The 17,413-nt window shown below is 44.0% G+C and overlaps 1 protein-coding gene and 1 pseudogene across 2 annotated transcripts; one reads left to right on the top strand and one right to left on the bottom strand.

Moving 5' to 3' along the window:
• The first annotated feature begins 6,769 nt into the window (after window positions 1–6,769).
• Window positions 6,770–9,874, top strand: LOC123046865 (uncharacterized; annotated as a pseudogene). The gene is made up of 4 exons (XR_006422652.1): window positions 6,770–8,100; window positions 8,205–8,276; window positions 8,360–9,225; window positions 9,316–9,874. The product of XR_006422652.1 is annotated as an uncharacterized protein (transcript).
• Window positions 9,875–10,008: 134 nt separating this feature from the next.
• LOC123046866 (uncharacterized) lies at window positions 10,009–13,510 on the bottom strand. The gene is made up of 3 exons (XM_044470302.1): window positions 12,604–13,510; window positions 12,328–12,492; window positions 10,009–12,247 (listed from the first exon to the last, which is right to left on the bottom strand). The coding sequence occupies exons 1-2, from the start codon at window positions 13,321–13,323 to the stop codon at window positions 12,472–12,474; spliced, it is 741 nt and encodes a 246-aa protein (XP_044326237.1). The 5' UTR covers window positions 13,324–13,510; the 3' UTR covers window positions 10,009–12,247; window positions 12,328–12,471.
• Between the last annotated feature and the right edge of the window lie 3,903 nt (window positions 13,511–17,413).

Below are 17,413 nucleotides of genomic sequence, written 5' to 3'. Positions count from 1 at the left end.
GGCAAGCTCAACATGTTTGAATGATCCATGACAATACACTTTAACTGAGATGTGAGAAAACATAACCCATTACGCTGTCTTCCTTGTCCAGCATCAACTCTTTAGCATGTCATACTTAATGAGTGCTCACAATTATAAAAGATGTCTAGGATACTATATTTATATGTGAAATCTCTCTTCCTTCAATATTCTTTCATGAATTGTTCAAATGACTAATGCAATGCTTGCTAACCTTCAATAAATTTACAACCTCTACTTCTTAGATGTGAAGTCATTACTCCCCATGGGATAAGCAAATGAAACATATATAATTTCAGATTTATGACATTCAACTCATTCAACCATTTACTCATAGGATATAAGTGAAGCACACGAGTAAATGACAAACTACTCCAAAAAGATATAAGTGAAGATCAATAAGTAGCTAAATAATTATGTAACTATGTGAAGACTCCCTATCATTTAAGAATTTCAGATCTTGGTATTTTATTCAAACAGCAAGCAAAGCAAAATAAAATGACATTGCAAGGATAGCACAACTCATGTGAAGAAGCAAAAACTTAGGCTCAACTGATACTAACCGATAGTTGTCGAAGAAGAAAGGTTTGCTTGTTTCCCCAAGCTTAGATGCTTGAGACATCTTGAAATATTATCTTGGGGTGCCTTGGGCATCCCCAAGCTTAAGCTTTTGTGTCTCCTTAATTCTCTCATATCATGGTTTCTCTGTTTCTCAAAAGCTTCATCCACACCAAACTCAACAAGAGCTCGTGAGATAAGTTAGTATAAACCAATGCAAAAACTTATCATTTTCTACTGTAACAAATCATTAAAATTATTATTCAACATTGCATACTAAATTCCTCTGCATATTTAATACTCCTATCCTCAAATAGAATCATTAAACAAGCAAACATATGCAAACAATGCAAACATAACAGCAATCTGTCAAAACAGTACAGTCTGTAAAGAATGCAAGATTCATCATACTTCCCTAACTCCAAAAATTATGAGAAAAATACCTCACTGTAGAAGATTTATCAGATCTCAATATGCAAAAAGTTTCAACATTATATCATTCTCTTACTTTTCTAGGGAATTTTTGCAACAGCGGTAAACTTTCTGTTTTCAAATAGCAACATGTATACTAGCAAAATAAGCATGGTAAAGGCTATCCTTGACATTTTTATTGGAACTAAAGATGCAAAACATTATTATAAATAACAGCAAGCAAATACTAACAAAAGAAAATGACGCTCCAAGCAAAACACATATCATGTGGTGAATAAAAATATAGCTCCAAGTAAAGTTACCGATGAACGAGGACGAAAGAGGGGATGCCTTCCGGGGATTCCCCAAGCTTAGGCTCTTGGTTGTCCTTGAATATTACCTTGGGGTGACTTGGGCACCCCCAAGCTTAGGCTCTTGCCACTCCTTATTCCATAGTCCATCAAATCTTTACCCAAAACTTGAAAACTCCACAACACAAAACTCAACAGAAAGCTCGTAAGCTCCGTTAGTATAAGAAAATAAAACCACCACTTAGGTACTGTAATGAACTCATTCTAAATTCATATTGGTGTAATATATACTGTATTACAACTTCTCTATGGTTCATACCCTCCGATAATACTCACAGATTCATCAAAATAAGCAAACAACACATGGAAAACAGAATCTGTCAAAAACAGAATAGTCTGTAGTAATCAGTATTAAACGTATACTTCTGGACCTCCAAAAATCCTACCAAATTAGGAAGTCCTAAAACATGTGTGTACCAATCCAGAGCAAAAAGAATAAGATCAGAATCACGTTTCTGTGAATTATCAAAACTAATTTACTGGGTGCAAAAGTTTCTAATTTTCAGCAGGATCAACACAACTATCACCGTAAGCTATCCAAAAGGTCTTACTTGTCACTTTATTGAAACAAAAGCTATAAAACATGATTACTATAGTAGCATAATCATGTGAACACACAAAAACAGTCAGGGTAAATATTGGGTTGTCTCCCAACAAGCGTTTTTCTTTAATGACTTTCTAGCTAGGCATGATGATGACAATGATGCTCACATAGAAGATAAGAATTGAAACATAACGGGAGCATCATGAAGCATATGACTAGCACATTTAAGTCTAACCCACTTCCTATGCATAGGAATTTTGTGAGCAAACAACTTATGGGAACAATAATCAACTAGCATAGGAAGATAAAACAAGCATAACTTCAAGATTTTCAACACATAGGGAGGAAACTTGATATTATTGCAATTCCTACAAGCATATGTTCCTCCCTCATAATAATTTTCAGTAGCATCATGAATAAATTCAACAATATAACCAGCACCTAAAGCATTCTTTTCATGACCTACAAGCATAGAAAATTTACTACTCTCCACATAAGCAAATTTCTTCTCATCAATAGTAGTGGGAGCAAACTCAACAGAATAATCATCATGTGAGGCATAATCCAATTGAAAACTAAAATCATGATGACAAGTTTCATGGTTATCATTATTACTAATAGCATAAAAGTCATCACAATAATCATCATAGATAGCAACTTTGTTCTCATAATCAATTGGAACCTCTTCGGAAATAGTGGATTCATCACTAAATAAAGTCATGACCTCTCCAAATCCACTTCCATAACTATCACAATAATATTCAACATCCTACAAAATAGTGGGACCATTACTTCTTAAAGTTGACACTCTTCCAAACCCACTTTCATCAATATAATCATCATAAATAGGAGGCATGCTTTCATCATAATAAATATTCTCATCAAAACTTGGGGGGACTAAAAATACCATATTCATCAAACATAGCTTCCCCAAGCTTGTGGCTTTGCATATCATTAGCATCATGGATATTCAAGGAATTCGTACTAACAACATTGCAATCATGCTCATCATTCAAAGATTTAGTACCAAGCATTTTAATGCATTCTTCTTCTAGGAATTGAGCACAATTTTCCTTTTCATCATTCTCACGAAAGATATTAAAAAGATGAAGCGTATGAGGCAAACTCAATTCCATTTTTTTGTAGTTTTTTTATAAACTAAACTAGTGATAAAACAAGAAAGTAAAAGATTCGATTGCAAGATCTAAAGATATACCTTCAAGCACTCACCTCCCCGGCAACGGCGCCAGAAAAGAGCTTGGTTGACGGGGTGTGAGTGCCGTTTATCTAGCCTCCCCGGCAACGGCGCCAGAAAAGAGCTTGATGTCTACTACACAACCTTCTTTTTGTAGACGTTGTTGGGCCTCCAAGTGCAGAGGTTTGTAGGACAGTAGCAAATTTCCCTCAAGTGGATGACCTAAGGTTTATCAATCCATGGGAGGCGTAGGATGAAGATGGTCTCTCTCAAGCAACCCTGCAACCAAATAACAAAGAGTCTCTTGTGTCCCCAACACACCCAATACAATGGTAAATTGTATAGGTGCACTAGTTCGGCGAAGAGATGGTGATACAAGTGCAATATGGATGGTAGATATAGGTTTTTGTAATCTGAAAATATAAAAACAGCAAGGTAACTAATGATAAAAGTGAGCGTAAACGGTATTGCAATGGTAGGAAACAAGTCATAGGGTTCATACTTTAGCTAGTGCAAGTTCTCTCAACAGTAATTACATAATCGGATCATATAACTATCCCTCAACAGGCAACAACGAGTCACTCCAAAGCCACTAATAGCGGAGAACAAACGAAGAGATTATCGTAGGGTACAAAACCACCTCAAAGTTATCCTTTCTGTTCTATCTATTCAAGAGTCCGTAGTAAAATAACATGAAGCAATTCTTTCCATTCAATCCATCATAGAGTTCATACTAGAATAACACCTTAAGACACAAATCAACCAAAACCCTAATGTCACCTAGATACTCCATTGTCACCTCAAGTATCCGTGGGCATGATTATACGATATGCATCACACAATCTCAGATTCATCTATTCAACCAACACAAAGTACTTCAAAGAGTGCCCCAAAGTTTCTACCGAAGAGTCAAGACGAAAACGTGTGCCAACCCCTATGCATAGGTTCATGGGTGGAACCCGCAAGTTGATCACCAAAACATACATCAAGTGGATCACGTGATATCCCATTGTCACCATAGATAAGCACGGCAAGACATACATCAAGTGTTCTCAAATCCTTAAAGGCTCAATCCGATAAGATAACTTCAAAGGGAAAACTCAATCCATTACAAGAGAGTAGAGGGGGAGAAACATCATAAGATCCAACTATAATAGCAAAGCTCGCGATACATCAAGATCGTGCCATAGAGAGAACACGAGAGAGAGATCAAACACGTAGCTACTGGTACATACCCTCAGCCCCGAGGGTGAACTACTCCCTCCTCGTCATAGAGAGCGCCGGGATGATGAAGATGGCCATCGGTGAGGGATTCCCCCTCCGGCAGGGTGCCGGAACGGGCTCCCAAGAGGCTTTTGGTGGCTACAGAGGCTTGCGGCGGCGGAACTCCGGATCTATCTTGCGCTTCGATGTTTTTAGGGTATATGGGAATATATAGGCGAAAGAAGTCGGTCAGGGGAGCCACGAGGGCCCCACGAGAGTGGAGGGCGCGCCCAGGGGGGTGGGCGCCCCCTATCTTGTGGCCTCCTCGAAGCTTCCCTGGCTTGCACTCCAAGTTCCCTGGATTGTTTCTGTTCCAAAAATAATTTTTCCAAAGGTTTCATTCCGTTTGGACTCCGTTTGATATTCCTTTTCTTCGAAACACTGAAATAGGCAAGAAAACAACAATATGGGCTGGGCCTCCGGTTAATAGGTTAGTCCCAAAAATAATATAAAAGTGTATAATAAAAGCCCGTAAACATTCAAAATAGATAATAAAATAGCATGAATGCTTCATAAGTTATAGATACGTTGGAGACGTATCAAGCACTTCGTGTGTTTTTGCCATTGCATTAGTTTCATCGGTTTAAGTTCTCCATGGTGATTCGTGGAAATGAAAGTTGAAACACTTATTCCTCTTGGGTGTTTGGACAACCTAGAACTTGTTACTCTTGGTTGCTTGTGCGCCCTAGACTGTTTGTGTTGTCTCAAAGCTCAATCAATATGGTGTAAAGCTTCGGGCAAGCTTCAGGAGCCTCCAATTAAGTTGTGGAGATTGCTCTGAGCAATTTGTATGGGTTTGGTAACCGCCCTCAAGGTCTCCATTTGCAATGGTTCTGTGATCGCCCTCAAGGGTCCCTTGGTGGATTTGCGACACCTTATTCTCATCGCGTGAGGGTCCCTTAGTGGATTCACGACACCTTTCACTGAACCAGTGAGCTACTACTTTGAAGTACGATGCACTAACCATCCCCAATACCAAATATCACGTGATTACTTCAATCTTTTCCTTCTTTCTTTCTTTCTACTTTTCTTTTTCCTATTTTCTTTTTTGCTTTTATTTTTTCTTCTTCCTTGTTCAATGAACCTTTTTCAAATTCATGAAATTTTTCTTCAAAAATGATGAACTTTTTTCAAGCTAGTGAACTTTTTTTAATCAAATTCATTGATTTTTTTATGAATTTGATGAACTTTTTTCAAATTAGATGATTTTGTTGTTCAGTAGGCTCCTGATACTTAAGTAAACAATTTTCAGCCGGTCTTTTATGATTCCATTGCGTAGCACGAGAATCTTACTCAAATATCTACTCTTATAAAAACCTGAGTTGGTGATGATGTAGTGCCTGCCATCTTACAATATAGACCGCTCGATCTATATCTGATGGATATAAAGCAAACTATAGCAATTTTGCAAAAAGATGCCTGCACCTCTCTCCACATTTGCAAATAATATCTTCCCTCGTTCATCCGTATCTCCCACAACTTCATTGTTGAGCAATTAAAAAAGAAAGCCTCTGGAACAATCTGGCATGGTGGCTGCTGCTGGCGTCGTCCATCCCCATGCCTCCGCTCTGCCAACCACCAATCACCACCAGCCCCACTCCTCCTCACCTTATCTCTCCTCTTTCTCGAGATATCATTAGTTTTTACACATAGAATTACTCCTGCATGGGTCAATCAACATGTGTTTTTGTAAAAAAAATGCATCTTGATGTTCCGTGCAATGCACGGGCATCTTGCTAGTAAGCAACTTAAATAGGACTGCAGATTGATACGTAATTCAGCAGGAGTTTTCTGCAAAATCGCCACGATGGTGGGGGTGGATTAACGAGCTGCTCATCTCGTTAAACTCGTACCCATTAAGTTCGCGCTCGTTGAGGCTCGGCTCGTTAAGCTTGTTAATAAAATCCTGCTCGGTTTGGTTCGTTTCAAGCTCATTAAGCTCGCGAGCGCTCGTTAACAGATTCTGATGTGTTAGGTCTACATAATGAGTGTGTAGATGTGATTTTTAAGAAGAAAGATGGTGACTACAAAAGGAAATGCACTAGTTTCTTGCTTCCTATTTAGATAAAATATATAGATGGGTTGAGGTGCTATAATTTTTTTGTCACGTGAGATAAAAATATGTGTTATGTTGTTACTAACGAGCTTAATGAGCTACTCGTGAAACTCATTGGCTCGTTTGTTAAGCTCATTAAGCTTAACAAGATGAAATTAATAATTGGCTTCGTTTATTAAAAAGCGAGCCACGAGCTTGACGAGCCGTCGAGGGCTCATTAAACTCGCGAGCAACGAGCTTTTGGTCAACGAGCTTTTGGTCAAAAAACAGCCCGTTTGACCAGCTTTGGCCTCTGGGTCGCACGCGCGTATTGCGTGAAAAAAAAAACCCAAGCAGGCAACTACCCAAACGGCCAAACCCAACACCCCCTCCCCCCGACTTGTCCCCAAATCCCTAACCCTAACCCGAAGATGGCGGCGGCTGAGGAGGGGAAAGCGGAGGGGAAGATGGCGGCGGCTGCGGAGGGGAAAGCGGAGGGGAAGATGGCGGCGGCTGAGGAGGGGAAAGCGGAGGGGAAGACGGCGGCGGCTGCGGAGGGGAAAGCGGAGGGGCCCTCCTATCCTGACCGCTCGACCCCCCCGATCCTTGAGGTCGCCCTCGGCAAGGATTTCGTCGACATTCCCTCCAACGCCGACGAGAGCCCCGCCTGGCTGCTACTCGTCGGCGTCATGAGCGGCGGCCTACGCTTCCACCGTTTTGGCGTGGCGAGATCTGGGCGGATCTCCGGTCGGAGCGACGACACGCTCCAGATCTTCCACGACCTCAAGAAGCGACAGGGTTGCAGCCGGAGCGCCCGCGCAGCCATGGCATCTGACGGCCGCTCGCTCTGCCTCTTGCAGCGGGTCGAGAAGGCGCAAACCGAGGCCCTTCAGCTTCAGCTGCCGGCCGAGGAGGAGCTGCCGGCCGAAGTACTGCTTCCCCCGTTGGATCCAAGCATGCGTGGCCGGTGCGTGCCCATCTCCGCCGACGGCCACATATGGGCGGTGTCCGCTAGCTACTGTTCTGCCACCAGCTTCCGTCTCGTCCTGCAACGCCTGGTCATCCAAGAGGAAGAGGGCGTGGCGGGACAACATTGGGAGCAGGTCGGCGGCCCCTTCATCCAACATTGCAAAGTCGAGCTCTCCCACCCCATGTGGAGTCCTGACTTGCTCCAGGGCTACGCAGTACTCCCTGGCCAGGGCCCTGACGGGGGCACGCTCATCCTGCTCTCCCTCGGAAACCGCCTTTTCTTCACCTTCAATTGCTCCGCCCCTAATTCAGGCTGGACCAAGGTAACCCACACCTCAGAGGACAAGTATTACGTCCCTATCCTTGGCCGTGGGGTGTATGCACAAGAAAGCAATGCTGTTTACATGGTTCGCAAAAATGTCATCTACGCATACAAGCTCAAGGTCGGGCATGAAGAGACAACTCTGAAGCTGGATCCCCCTGTGGAGATTTGCTTTCCTTCTGTTACAAGAAACACGGCGCATAGCTTCCTCACCCATCTCGGCCGCGGGGTCATGTGCTGTGTCTGGATCTGTGTGGGGCTCTCATGCTGGCGTGACCACCTACACGCCATTATCACCACCTTCCACCTTGGTCCTGAGCCTTCGGATCTCAAGCTCCTGCACTCCACCTCCCGCCAGGTTGACATGTTGTTGCCTATGAAACACCTTGATGAATTTGAATTCTGCTTTCTCCAGTAAGTCCACTGAATCCATGCATTCATTTTGACCATTAATCCATGCATTCTTTTTGGCCATCTTGCTTACAAATTAATCTTCTGTTCACTTATCTATCACTTAGAGAGTATAAGGATGACAAGGCGCTGCCGCCTCAAGCCCATGAAGAGGGAGTACTGCTTCATGATCGTTGCAGGTCTTGATCCACAAGCTTGAGCTTGGCTTAGATATTTCATTTCAGGTTTCTTGTGCATGACATATTTTGCTTCTTGCATGCAGGCATCATTTCCCAGGAGGTCCTCCTTCTCCCTATGTGAAGCCACATATGGACAAACATCTATTGTTTATTATCTGCCAAGCTGGTTCGCAATCATTTATCTATAAAACCAGTCTCATGGATCTGATTCCAAGGTTAGGAATAGCTCCTCCTCTCAAACCGCATTACATTGTACATGGAGATGATGATGGTCAGAGGCACTTTTTTCTCACTAGCTCAGAACTATGTGCCGTCTCATTCCTGAAAGATGGCATGCATGTGCTTAACCTCGACACCAGACGTCAGGATTTCGATCACCTTGCACGGCGGCCTGTTTCTCCATTTGATCCTTTTGTAATGGTTATCCAAGTTGGTCGCGCGACTCTTGCTCTTACTGAAACTCTCCACGTTTATCGTCAGTCCCACCTTATTCGCCCTACTGGATCGACCTCATGGGTACGCTGCGTCGCAGATCGGTCTCACCTTCTTGACAGGAAGGTTAAGCTGTCCGGATATGTAGTAGTGGGTGATGATTCCTTTATAGTCTGTGATACTGTCACATGTTCTTGTCTTCGGTTTGACCTGAATGCCAAGCAGTGGCATGTTGTCATGCCTTGGGCTCCTTTGGGAGAATGCCTGCCAAGGGATATGTCCAGATACTCCTTCCTAAATGGCAGATGTGTATTTGTTGATGGTTTTATCTACACATGCTCACGAAATGGGCTTGCTGCTTATGAACTACTCTCTGAAAATCATTGTGTGTACCTCAAGGACCCAATCTTTTTCCCATTCTCATGGAAGAGTGAAGATTGGCAGAGTGAAAGAATGTGTTTGGATTATGCTGGAAAAGACGTCAGCTCAGGTGCCATCTTGTTTTGGGTGGTGCAAGGTGAATCTCTCTCTCTCTCTCTCTCTCTCTCTCTCTCATGCATTTCATGAAAAAGATGCCATGGCCTCTAATGCTCTTGTATATATATAGGTTTGCAAATTAAATCTCGCCCCCTCAAGAATCAGCTATGGATCACTGCCGTCCAGGTTAAGACTGAGAAAACATCCAGCAAGAGCATGAAACCGGTGGGAATTAAGCATGTGGTCTCTGCCACACGTCTGATTGATCAAGAGAAAACAATTGATCAGAAGGAAGTAATCAGTACCAGATGTTGTGCTGTCTCTTTCTGATGCCGTATTATGGCACCTTATTTTATGGTGTTCCAATTTGCCAGTTATTTTGCTCACAAGTCAACTTGTACTTTATTTTGGTAGACTTTCATTTGACCAGCTATTGACAAGTGAACTGGTTCTAAGTGAAGTTGTACGCACCTCTTGACTGCGACCGGACAGTACCAGAGATGTTGTGCTGTCTCTTTCTGATGCCCTATTATGCCACCTTTGTGGTGTTTGGAATGGCCAGTTATTTTACTCACAAGTCAACGTGTACTTTATTTTGGTAGACTCTCATTGGATCAGCTAGTGACAAGTGTATGCACCTCTTGGTTTTTCTGTGAATTCTGTGAACCAGCTAGTGGCAAGTGTATGCACCTCTTGGTTCTTCTGTGAATTCTGTGAACTTGTATGCACCTTGCTTGGAACTGTAAAGTTGGATTAGGGATACTAGACAATTCCCCGCACGTTGCTGCGGGAATTGGTGGCAATATGTTTAGATGATACTTGGTTGAATGCAACATTGATATTTCGATTAACAATATGAGCATGAAAATACAAATATAAGAGATTTATTGTATTTTATTCGTTTATTGTTGCAAAGTCCTGTAAATAAGTAGCATAATGTTGGTTTATAGTTTGTTGGAGTCGTCCACGTGGTTGTCTTCTTCATCGAGGAGAATTTGGACATGTTTAATTCCGTTCTTCATGTACTCGAAGATGTATTTGGTGGAACTGAATGGATGTTCCTGGAGTAGCTTTGTGATGTTGTCTTCACGTGCGTCCTCTTTCAAAGTGATCCATGTTGCGGATTTAGTGGTGGCATTTTTCATGTCTGCAATAGCCTCCATGTACTTCTTGTGAGTTTTTCTTGATGCATGAGTTGATGAAGAGGGTAGAACATTCTTTGTTGTGTAAGGTTGCATCCTGTAGAAAAGTATGCGGGCAAATTGTGAAATATCAGATATGAAACCAGCAAAATAACTTTGCATGTAACAGACATACCTTTTGCCTTGTTGCTGCTTGTCCATGTATTTGACAATAGTGAAGTTTTTTGTGTGAGAAAAGATTTGCTTGTAGATATAGGCTGTATTGGGGGGGGGGGGGGGGATTATATAGGTGGACTGCAACCGTAAGAGTTTTTAACCGAAAGATGTTTTAGAAATTCTTTATACACTATTAACTGAGCAATGAATGAATTTATAGTGTCTAACCGAAATATTTTTTTTAGTAACCTTCAATAAAGAATTAACTGAGCAATGAATTTTTAGAAACTGGCAATTGTGACTTACACTGTGATTGTAAGAACAACCATTTGAGGTGTTAATGTAGGAATCAATATTTACATGCATGCACGATAGTATAGTTTACAAAGAAAATATTATGGCCCATTTATAGGAGTGTATACATTGTTGATAAGCACAAAATTGCAAATATAGCCAGAAAACTCTGAAGGCACTTGCATGGAACCAAAAGTACGCACGAGTAGACATCTCAGTTACAATTTAAGGTACTGGGTATGAGAACATTCTCGGTGACAATAGAATTTGAGCAACAAAAAATTTATTGTTGTCGGCTGGCAGTGTCAAAGCAATGTGGAAGTTGAACATTCTTGATTATTTGTCGTTTGGAGCATTGTGGAAGTTGGCTGTATGAGCATTGTGGGAGTTGCCTACATGAAGTGTGATACATAGTAGTTTTAGAAATGCAACATATATTAGAAGTTTTGAATGTTTGAATAAAAAAACCGAGGTACATAATATACCATACCCTTGTATGCACTTTCATTTTAGTCTGTCTTTTCATAGTTGTTTGCTGCATTTTTATTGTCTGCATTAGTGGGTACAGAAATATTTAGAATTTTAAATATATGAACAGGAAAATTCACTGGCAAGATATTCAACTATAGGTAATGGGAAGTAATACATACTCTCGCTTTGCTTTTGCCTTTTCGAAAGAGGACTATCTATGCTTTTCGAAAGAGGACTATAGATATGAAGAAGTAGATGGTGAAATAAATCGCAAGACATATTGTAACGAAGATAACATCGGAGGAATATAATGTGCCTAACAAACCTCTTTTTCCTTTTTGAACCATGAGTTCCAGACGCATACGGCGGTTCTGGGCAGCAACATATGGGTTTACTCGAGGAGGAGGATTAGGTAATGATGGACGACGTTTTCGTCCAACTGAATTATGCGAAGAGCTTTCTGCCCTATCCATGTCGGCAAGTCTACCAAACGCAAGGTGATAGAACAGATAAACGACACGAAGATACTAAAGCAAACTATATAAGGGGGTGCAATGCAAGGTGTATGTCTTCTCATACCATATAAAAAACTAAAACTGAAGAATACAGGTTCAATTGGCAAAAGTAAATTCAGATTTGGACAAATGCAAGGCGATGGCGTGAAGAGACTAAAGAATACCCTCCTAAAAACTCTGTAAAATGCAGGGGATGAATGCAAGGCATATGGATTCTTGTACCATATTGAATTTAAATTGGATAGACAAACAAAAATTCAGAACAGATAAAGAAAAGCAGAGCTAAGTATTCAATGTAGCGAAGCATACAAAAATTCAGAAATAGCAGTTAAATTCAGATATGAACAAAGTACACAAAACTTTAGAGTAAGCAATAGATGGCAACAATATTTACCTACAGGAGCCGTCAATCCAAGGCGTCTGGGTATGCAGCAGGGGAAGAACAACCAAGATGGGAGGCCGGGTGTCCAATTTTGTCCAGTACCTGAGGAAGTCCAAAGCTGTGATGAATCAGCAAAAATGTCACAGGGAATGTGCATGAGGACGGGGGAGAGATTTGCTCACCAGGGGTAGCTGTATGACTGCTATGGAGGACGATGGGAATGAAATGGGTTGTGGAGCACCCAATTTAAATGGGAATAAGTCAGTTACTTGTGGAGATCAATAAGTCAGTTACTTGTGGAGATCGTGGGGAGAGGAAGTGAACAGTCAATCATCAACGACCTGCAGCTGAAGGGTTTATTTGCTTTTTAGTTGAACAGTTTAATTGATAAGATAAAAGTGTGGGCCATTTGGTGTCAGCAAGCTAAAAAACACTGAAGAACAATGGGATTACATCACCTCCACATCAAGAAGCTTAGTCAGAAGCAGTGAACTAAATGCGGCTCTGTTGACCTGGGGAAGACGTGGATAAAACCGGGTTCCTCGCAAACGATGACGGCAGTGGAGCAGAGCAACGACGCCGGTGGCCAGAGGATGGAGCAGAGCAATGGCACCGGTGGACAAAGGGCGGATGGCCTGCATCCCAACTGCACCTGGAGGCTTGGAGCAGAGGAAGGGGGTCCGCCCAGCCTGACAGTACTGTTCCTCGACGACCTGGGGCAGCAGCAACGGAACCGCGCCCGGTCTGCGTCCCAGCGCCCAGAAGACGTCGTATCGGCGGCCGCCGGTCGGCCGAAACAGACGGCCAAGAACGGGCAGCGCACCGTGGTGGACGGGCGGCGGACGGGCGGCGCGAGCAAGCGAGGGAGGGCGGCCATGGCGCGGTGAGCACTGGCGCTGGCCGGCGGCAGGATTCGGTCCAGCGAAGAAGCAGGCGGTGGAGGCGCGGGCCGGCCATGGCGCGGTGAGCACCGACGCTGAGGTGGAGGTGGGTGGGATCCGATCCTGCGGGAGAGCCGGCGGCCGTGAGGGATGCGGCGGCGGAGAAGGCCACGTAGGCGCGGGGCGGACATGGAGCTGGCCGGCGGCCGTGCCGTGCCGTGCGGGATGCCTGCGGCAGAGCCGGCGACCGTGCGGGATGCGGCGGAGGAGGAGGCCACGGAGGCGCGGGGCGGCCATGGAGCCATGGAGCGGTGACCACCGGCGCCGGCGCTGGACTGGAGGTGGGCGGGAGGGCCGGCGGCCGTGCCGTGCCGTGCGGGATGCGGGATGGCCGGATGCGGGCGAGGAAAAAGGAGTGCCTGCGGGGATGGAGGATGCAGTTTTTTTTTCCCACCGCCGTGACTCGAGGGGAATTGGAAACTGAATGATTACGTGGCTGCGGGTGAGGGAAAGTGATTGGGTGATTATGTAAAGTGAATAATGACGTGGCAGATTGCTGATGTGGATAGTGTGCATGATGAGAGAATTAGGAGAAGTGGGGAGCAATTTCTTAAGAATGGTAGATGCATTGGGTTTATATGAAGTGATAAAATGGCCATTTAAATAATCACAAAGTTCAGCATTAATTATTGGGGGCCACTACAATATACACAACCTTTAATTCATTTAAGCAAATCAGGTGTTGTGTGGTGTTACATAACCTGAGGATATGTCATGCGACTGTCCCTAATAGGGCACTTCTAACCTTTCTTTTTGATTTTTGATTTACATGTTTTGGCTAACCTTCTACCTTTCTTTTTGTTTTTGGGTTTACATGTTTTGTTTTGGCTCGCTTTGGCCCTTTTTTTTTTGCCTTAGGAGAGCTGTTTTTAGGATTGCTTTGCCAAGCCGTACTTATTGCACTTGTTTGATTCAAATCAAACAGTAAGATAAAAGAAAGCCCCCCCCCCCCCCCCCCCCCCCCCCCCCCCCCGCGCAGATCTCCTAACGAAGTAGGGCACATGTACCATCTTGATATGTGCCAAAGTCTTTTCTCCTTTTCTTTTGTGGGAACCTAAAATTACGGTTTTTTTCCTTTTCTTTTGTGGAACCTAAAATTACGTCTTCTCTTTTCTTTTGTGGAACCTAAAATTACGTTTTTTATTTTGGGGGACTTAAGAACAAAAAATTACCGTTCTTTTATTGGAACACAGAATTCCAGTCTCCCCTACCTACGTTCCTGTTTATTCAGCGATATATGAGTGACCTGGACCTAATTCCCGTAGAACAATGTCCGAGCTCATGCTCCAGCTGGTGGTTGAAGATGGACTCATGTTGATGCTTAGGCTAACCGCCCTGGTTCGAGTCGTGGCTTGGGCGAAGGAGGTGCTTAGAGATTTTCTCCTATAAAAATATGCCGCCAAGGGCTAGTCCTGGCCGGTCTCCTTTTTTTAAGAATCATGTTGATGCAGCAATAAAAAGACATGGTGATAGGGGTGTTATCGCTGCTATTACTGGGGAGTATTTGGGTTCCTCTATATCACTAACTTTACGGATCCGGAGACCCTCGAAGCTATGGCCTATGGCGCATGCAGGCACTATCTGGATTGACTGTGCAATGATTCAAGGCAATCACTCGGGATCATCAGGAATGATCATCAAATAAATTCAAGGCAATCACTCGGGATCATTAGGAATGATCATCAAAGAAATTCAGAGGAAGATGGAAGATTTTGAGTTTGTTTAGATTATTCACGAGAAAAGAGAGCACGTGTGTTGGCTAAAGCAGGCACTACCTTAGGCGTAGGTGTCGATGCTGAATCCGACAGATCTCGAGGTAGGGTCCTAAGTTAGGCGTCTTGTAGCGATAGCAACATGGACACATGATTTTACCCAAGTTCGAGATTGTATTCATATATTGGGGATAGTATAGTACCGATATCTACCACGATATTGTTGTAATGAATATAAGATGTCCTATTGACTAGCGTAGTCTCGGTTTATATAATGCATCAGAGGCCTAGGGTTTAGAAGAGTCCTCGTCTTGCGCGCTAAGTCTTGTGGAATCTTCCTTGTATACGTCATGGGCTGCCTGAAGTGGCCCATTCGCGAACCGTCATGGGGGTCCTCTTTCCGACCTAACTGGTCGGGAGACGACTGTTGGGGAACGTAGCAGAAATTCAAAATTTTCCTACGTGTCACCAAGATCTATCTATGGAGAAACCAACTACGAGTAGAAAGGAGAGTGCATCTACATACCCTTGTAGATCGCTAAGCGGAAGCGTTCAAGTGAACGGGGTTGATGGATTCGTACTCGTCGTGATTCAAATCACCGATGATCAAAGTGCGAACGGACGGCACTCCGCGTTCAACACACGTACAGCCCGGTGACGTCCTCCCACGCCTTGATCCAGAAAGGAGAGAGGGAGAGGTTGAGAAGACTCCATCCAACAGCAGCACAACGGCGTGGTGGTGGTGGAGGAGCGTGGCTATCCCGCAGGGCTTCGCCAGGAACCACAGAAGAGGAGGAGGAGGAGAGGCAGGGCTGCACCAAGAGAGGGAGAGGATCTCATGTGTTATGGGCAGCCCCTAGGCCTCTATTTATATAGGGGAGGGAGAGGGCTGCGCCCCCTCTAGGGTTCCCACCCCCTAGGGGCGGCGGCCAGCCCTAGATGGGGCTTGGGGAGGCGGCCAAGAGGGGGAGAGAGGGGAGGCGCCCACTAGGTGGGCCTTAAGGCCCATCTGGACTAGGGTTTGCCCCCTCCCACTCTCCCTTGCGCCTTAGACCCCTTGTGGGGGGCGCACCAGCCCACCTAGGGGCTGGTCCCCTCCCACACTTAGCCCACGCAGCCTTCTGGAGCAAGTGGCCCCACTTGGTGGACCCCCGGGACCCTCCCGGTGGTCCCGGTACAATACCGATATCGCCCGAAACTTTTTCGGTGACCAAAACAGGACTTCCCATATATAAATCTTTACCTCCGGACCATTCCGGAACTCCTCGTGACGTCCGAGATCTCATCCGGGACTCCGAACAACATTCGGTAACCACATACTAGCTTCCTATATAACCCTAGCGTCATCGAACCTTAAGTGTGTAGACCCTACGGGTTCGGGAGACATGCAGACATGACCGAGACGTTCTCCGGTCAATAACCAACAGCGGGATCTGGATACCCATGATGGCTCCCACATGTTCCACGATGATCTCATCGGATGAACCACGATGTCAAGGACTTAATCAATCCCGTATACAATTCCCTTTGTCTAGCGGTATTATACTTGCCCGAGATTCGATCGTCGGTATCCTTATACCTTGTTCAATCTCGTTACCGGCAAGTCTCTTTACTCGTTCCGTAACACATCATCCCGTGATCAACTCCTTGGTCACATTGCGCATATGATGATGTCCTACCGAGTGGGCCCAGAGATACCTCTCCGTTTACACGGAGTGACAAATCCCAGTCTCGATCCGCATAAAACAATAGATACTTTCGGAGATACCTGTAGTGCACCTTTATAGCCACCCAATTACGTTGTGACGTTTGATACACCCAAAGCACTCCTACGGTATCCAGGAGTTACACGATCTCATGGTCTAAGGAAGAGATACTTGACATTGGCAAAGCTCTAGCAAACGAACTACATGACCTTTTGTGCTAGGCTTAGGATTGGGTCTTGTCCATCACATCATTCTCCTAATTATGTGATCCCGTTATCAACGACATCCAATGTCCATAGCCAGGAAACCATGACTATCTGTTGATCACAACGAGCTAGTCAACTAGAGGCTCACTAGGGACATATTGTGGTCTATGTATTCACACGTGTATTACAATTTCCGGATAATACAGTTATAGCATGAATAAAAGACAATTATCATGAACAAGGAAATATAATAATACTTTTATTATTGCCTCTAGGGCATATTTACAACAGTCTCCCACTTGCACTAGAGTCAATAATCTAGTTCACATCGCCATGTGATTAACACTCACAGGTCACATCGCCATGTGACTAACACCCAAGAGTTTACTAGAATCAGTAGTCTAGTTCACATCACTATGTGATTAACACTCAATGAGTTTTAGGTTTGATCATGTTGCTTGTGAGAGAGGTTTTAGTCAACGGGTCTGAACCTTTTAGATCCGTGTGTGCTTTACAAATCTCTATGTCATCTCCTAGATGTAGCTACCACGCTCTATTTAGAGCTATTCCAAATAACTGTTCTACTTGGAGCTATACTAAAAGTTGCTCCATTATACGTATCCGGTATTTCTACTCAGAGCTATCCGGATAGGTGTTAAGCTTGCATCGACATAACTCTTTACGTCGAACTCTTTATCACCTC

This window comes from Triticum aestivum, chromosome 2B (assembly GCF_018294505.1).
Source record: "Triticum aestivum cultivar Chinese Spring chromosome 2B, IWGSC CS RefSeq v2.1, whole genome shotgun sequence".
Lineage (NCBI taxonomy): Eukaryota > Viridiplantae > Streptophyta > Magnoliopsida > Poales > Poaceae > Triticum > Triticum aestivum.
The sequence above is the reverse complement of the archived record's forward strand: the minus strand, read 5'-3'. Positions and strand labels throughout refer to the sequence as shown.

Bases quoted from the DNA above. Each gene is read 5' to 3' on its own strand.
- LOC123046866 (XM_044470302.1), bottom strand. From the start codon at position 13,323: ATGGCCGCCCCGCGCCTCCGTGGCCTCCTCCTCCGCCGCATCCCGCAC. The intron at 12,493-12,603 runs GTGATGTAATCC...TAAACCCTTCAG, and splicing joins CTAAGCTTCTTGATGTGGAG to CTGCAGGTCGTTGATGATTG.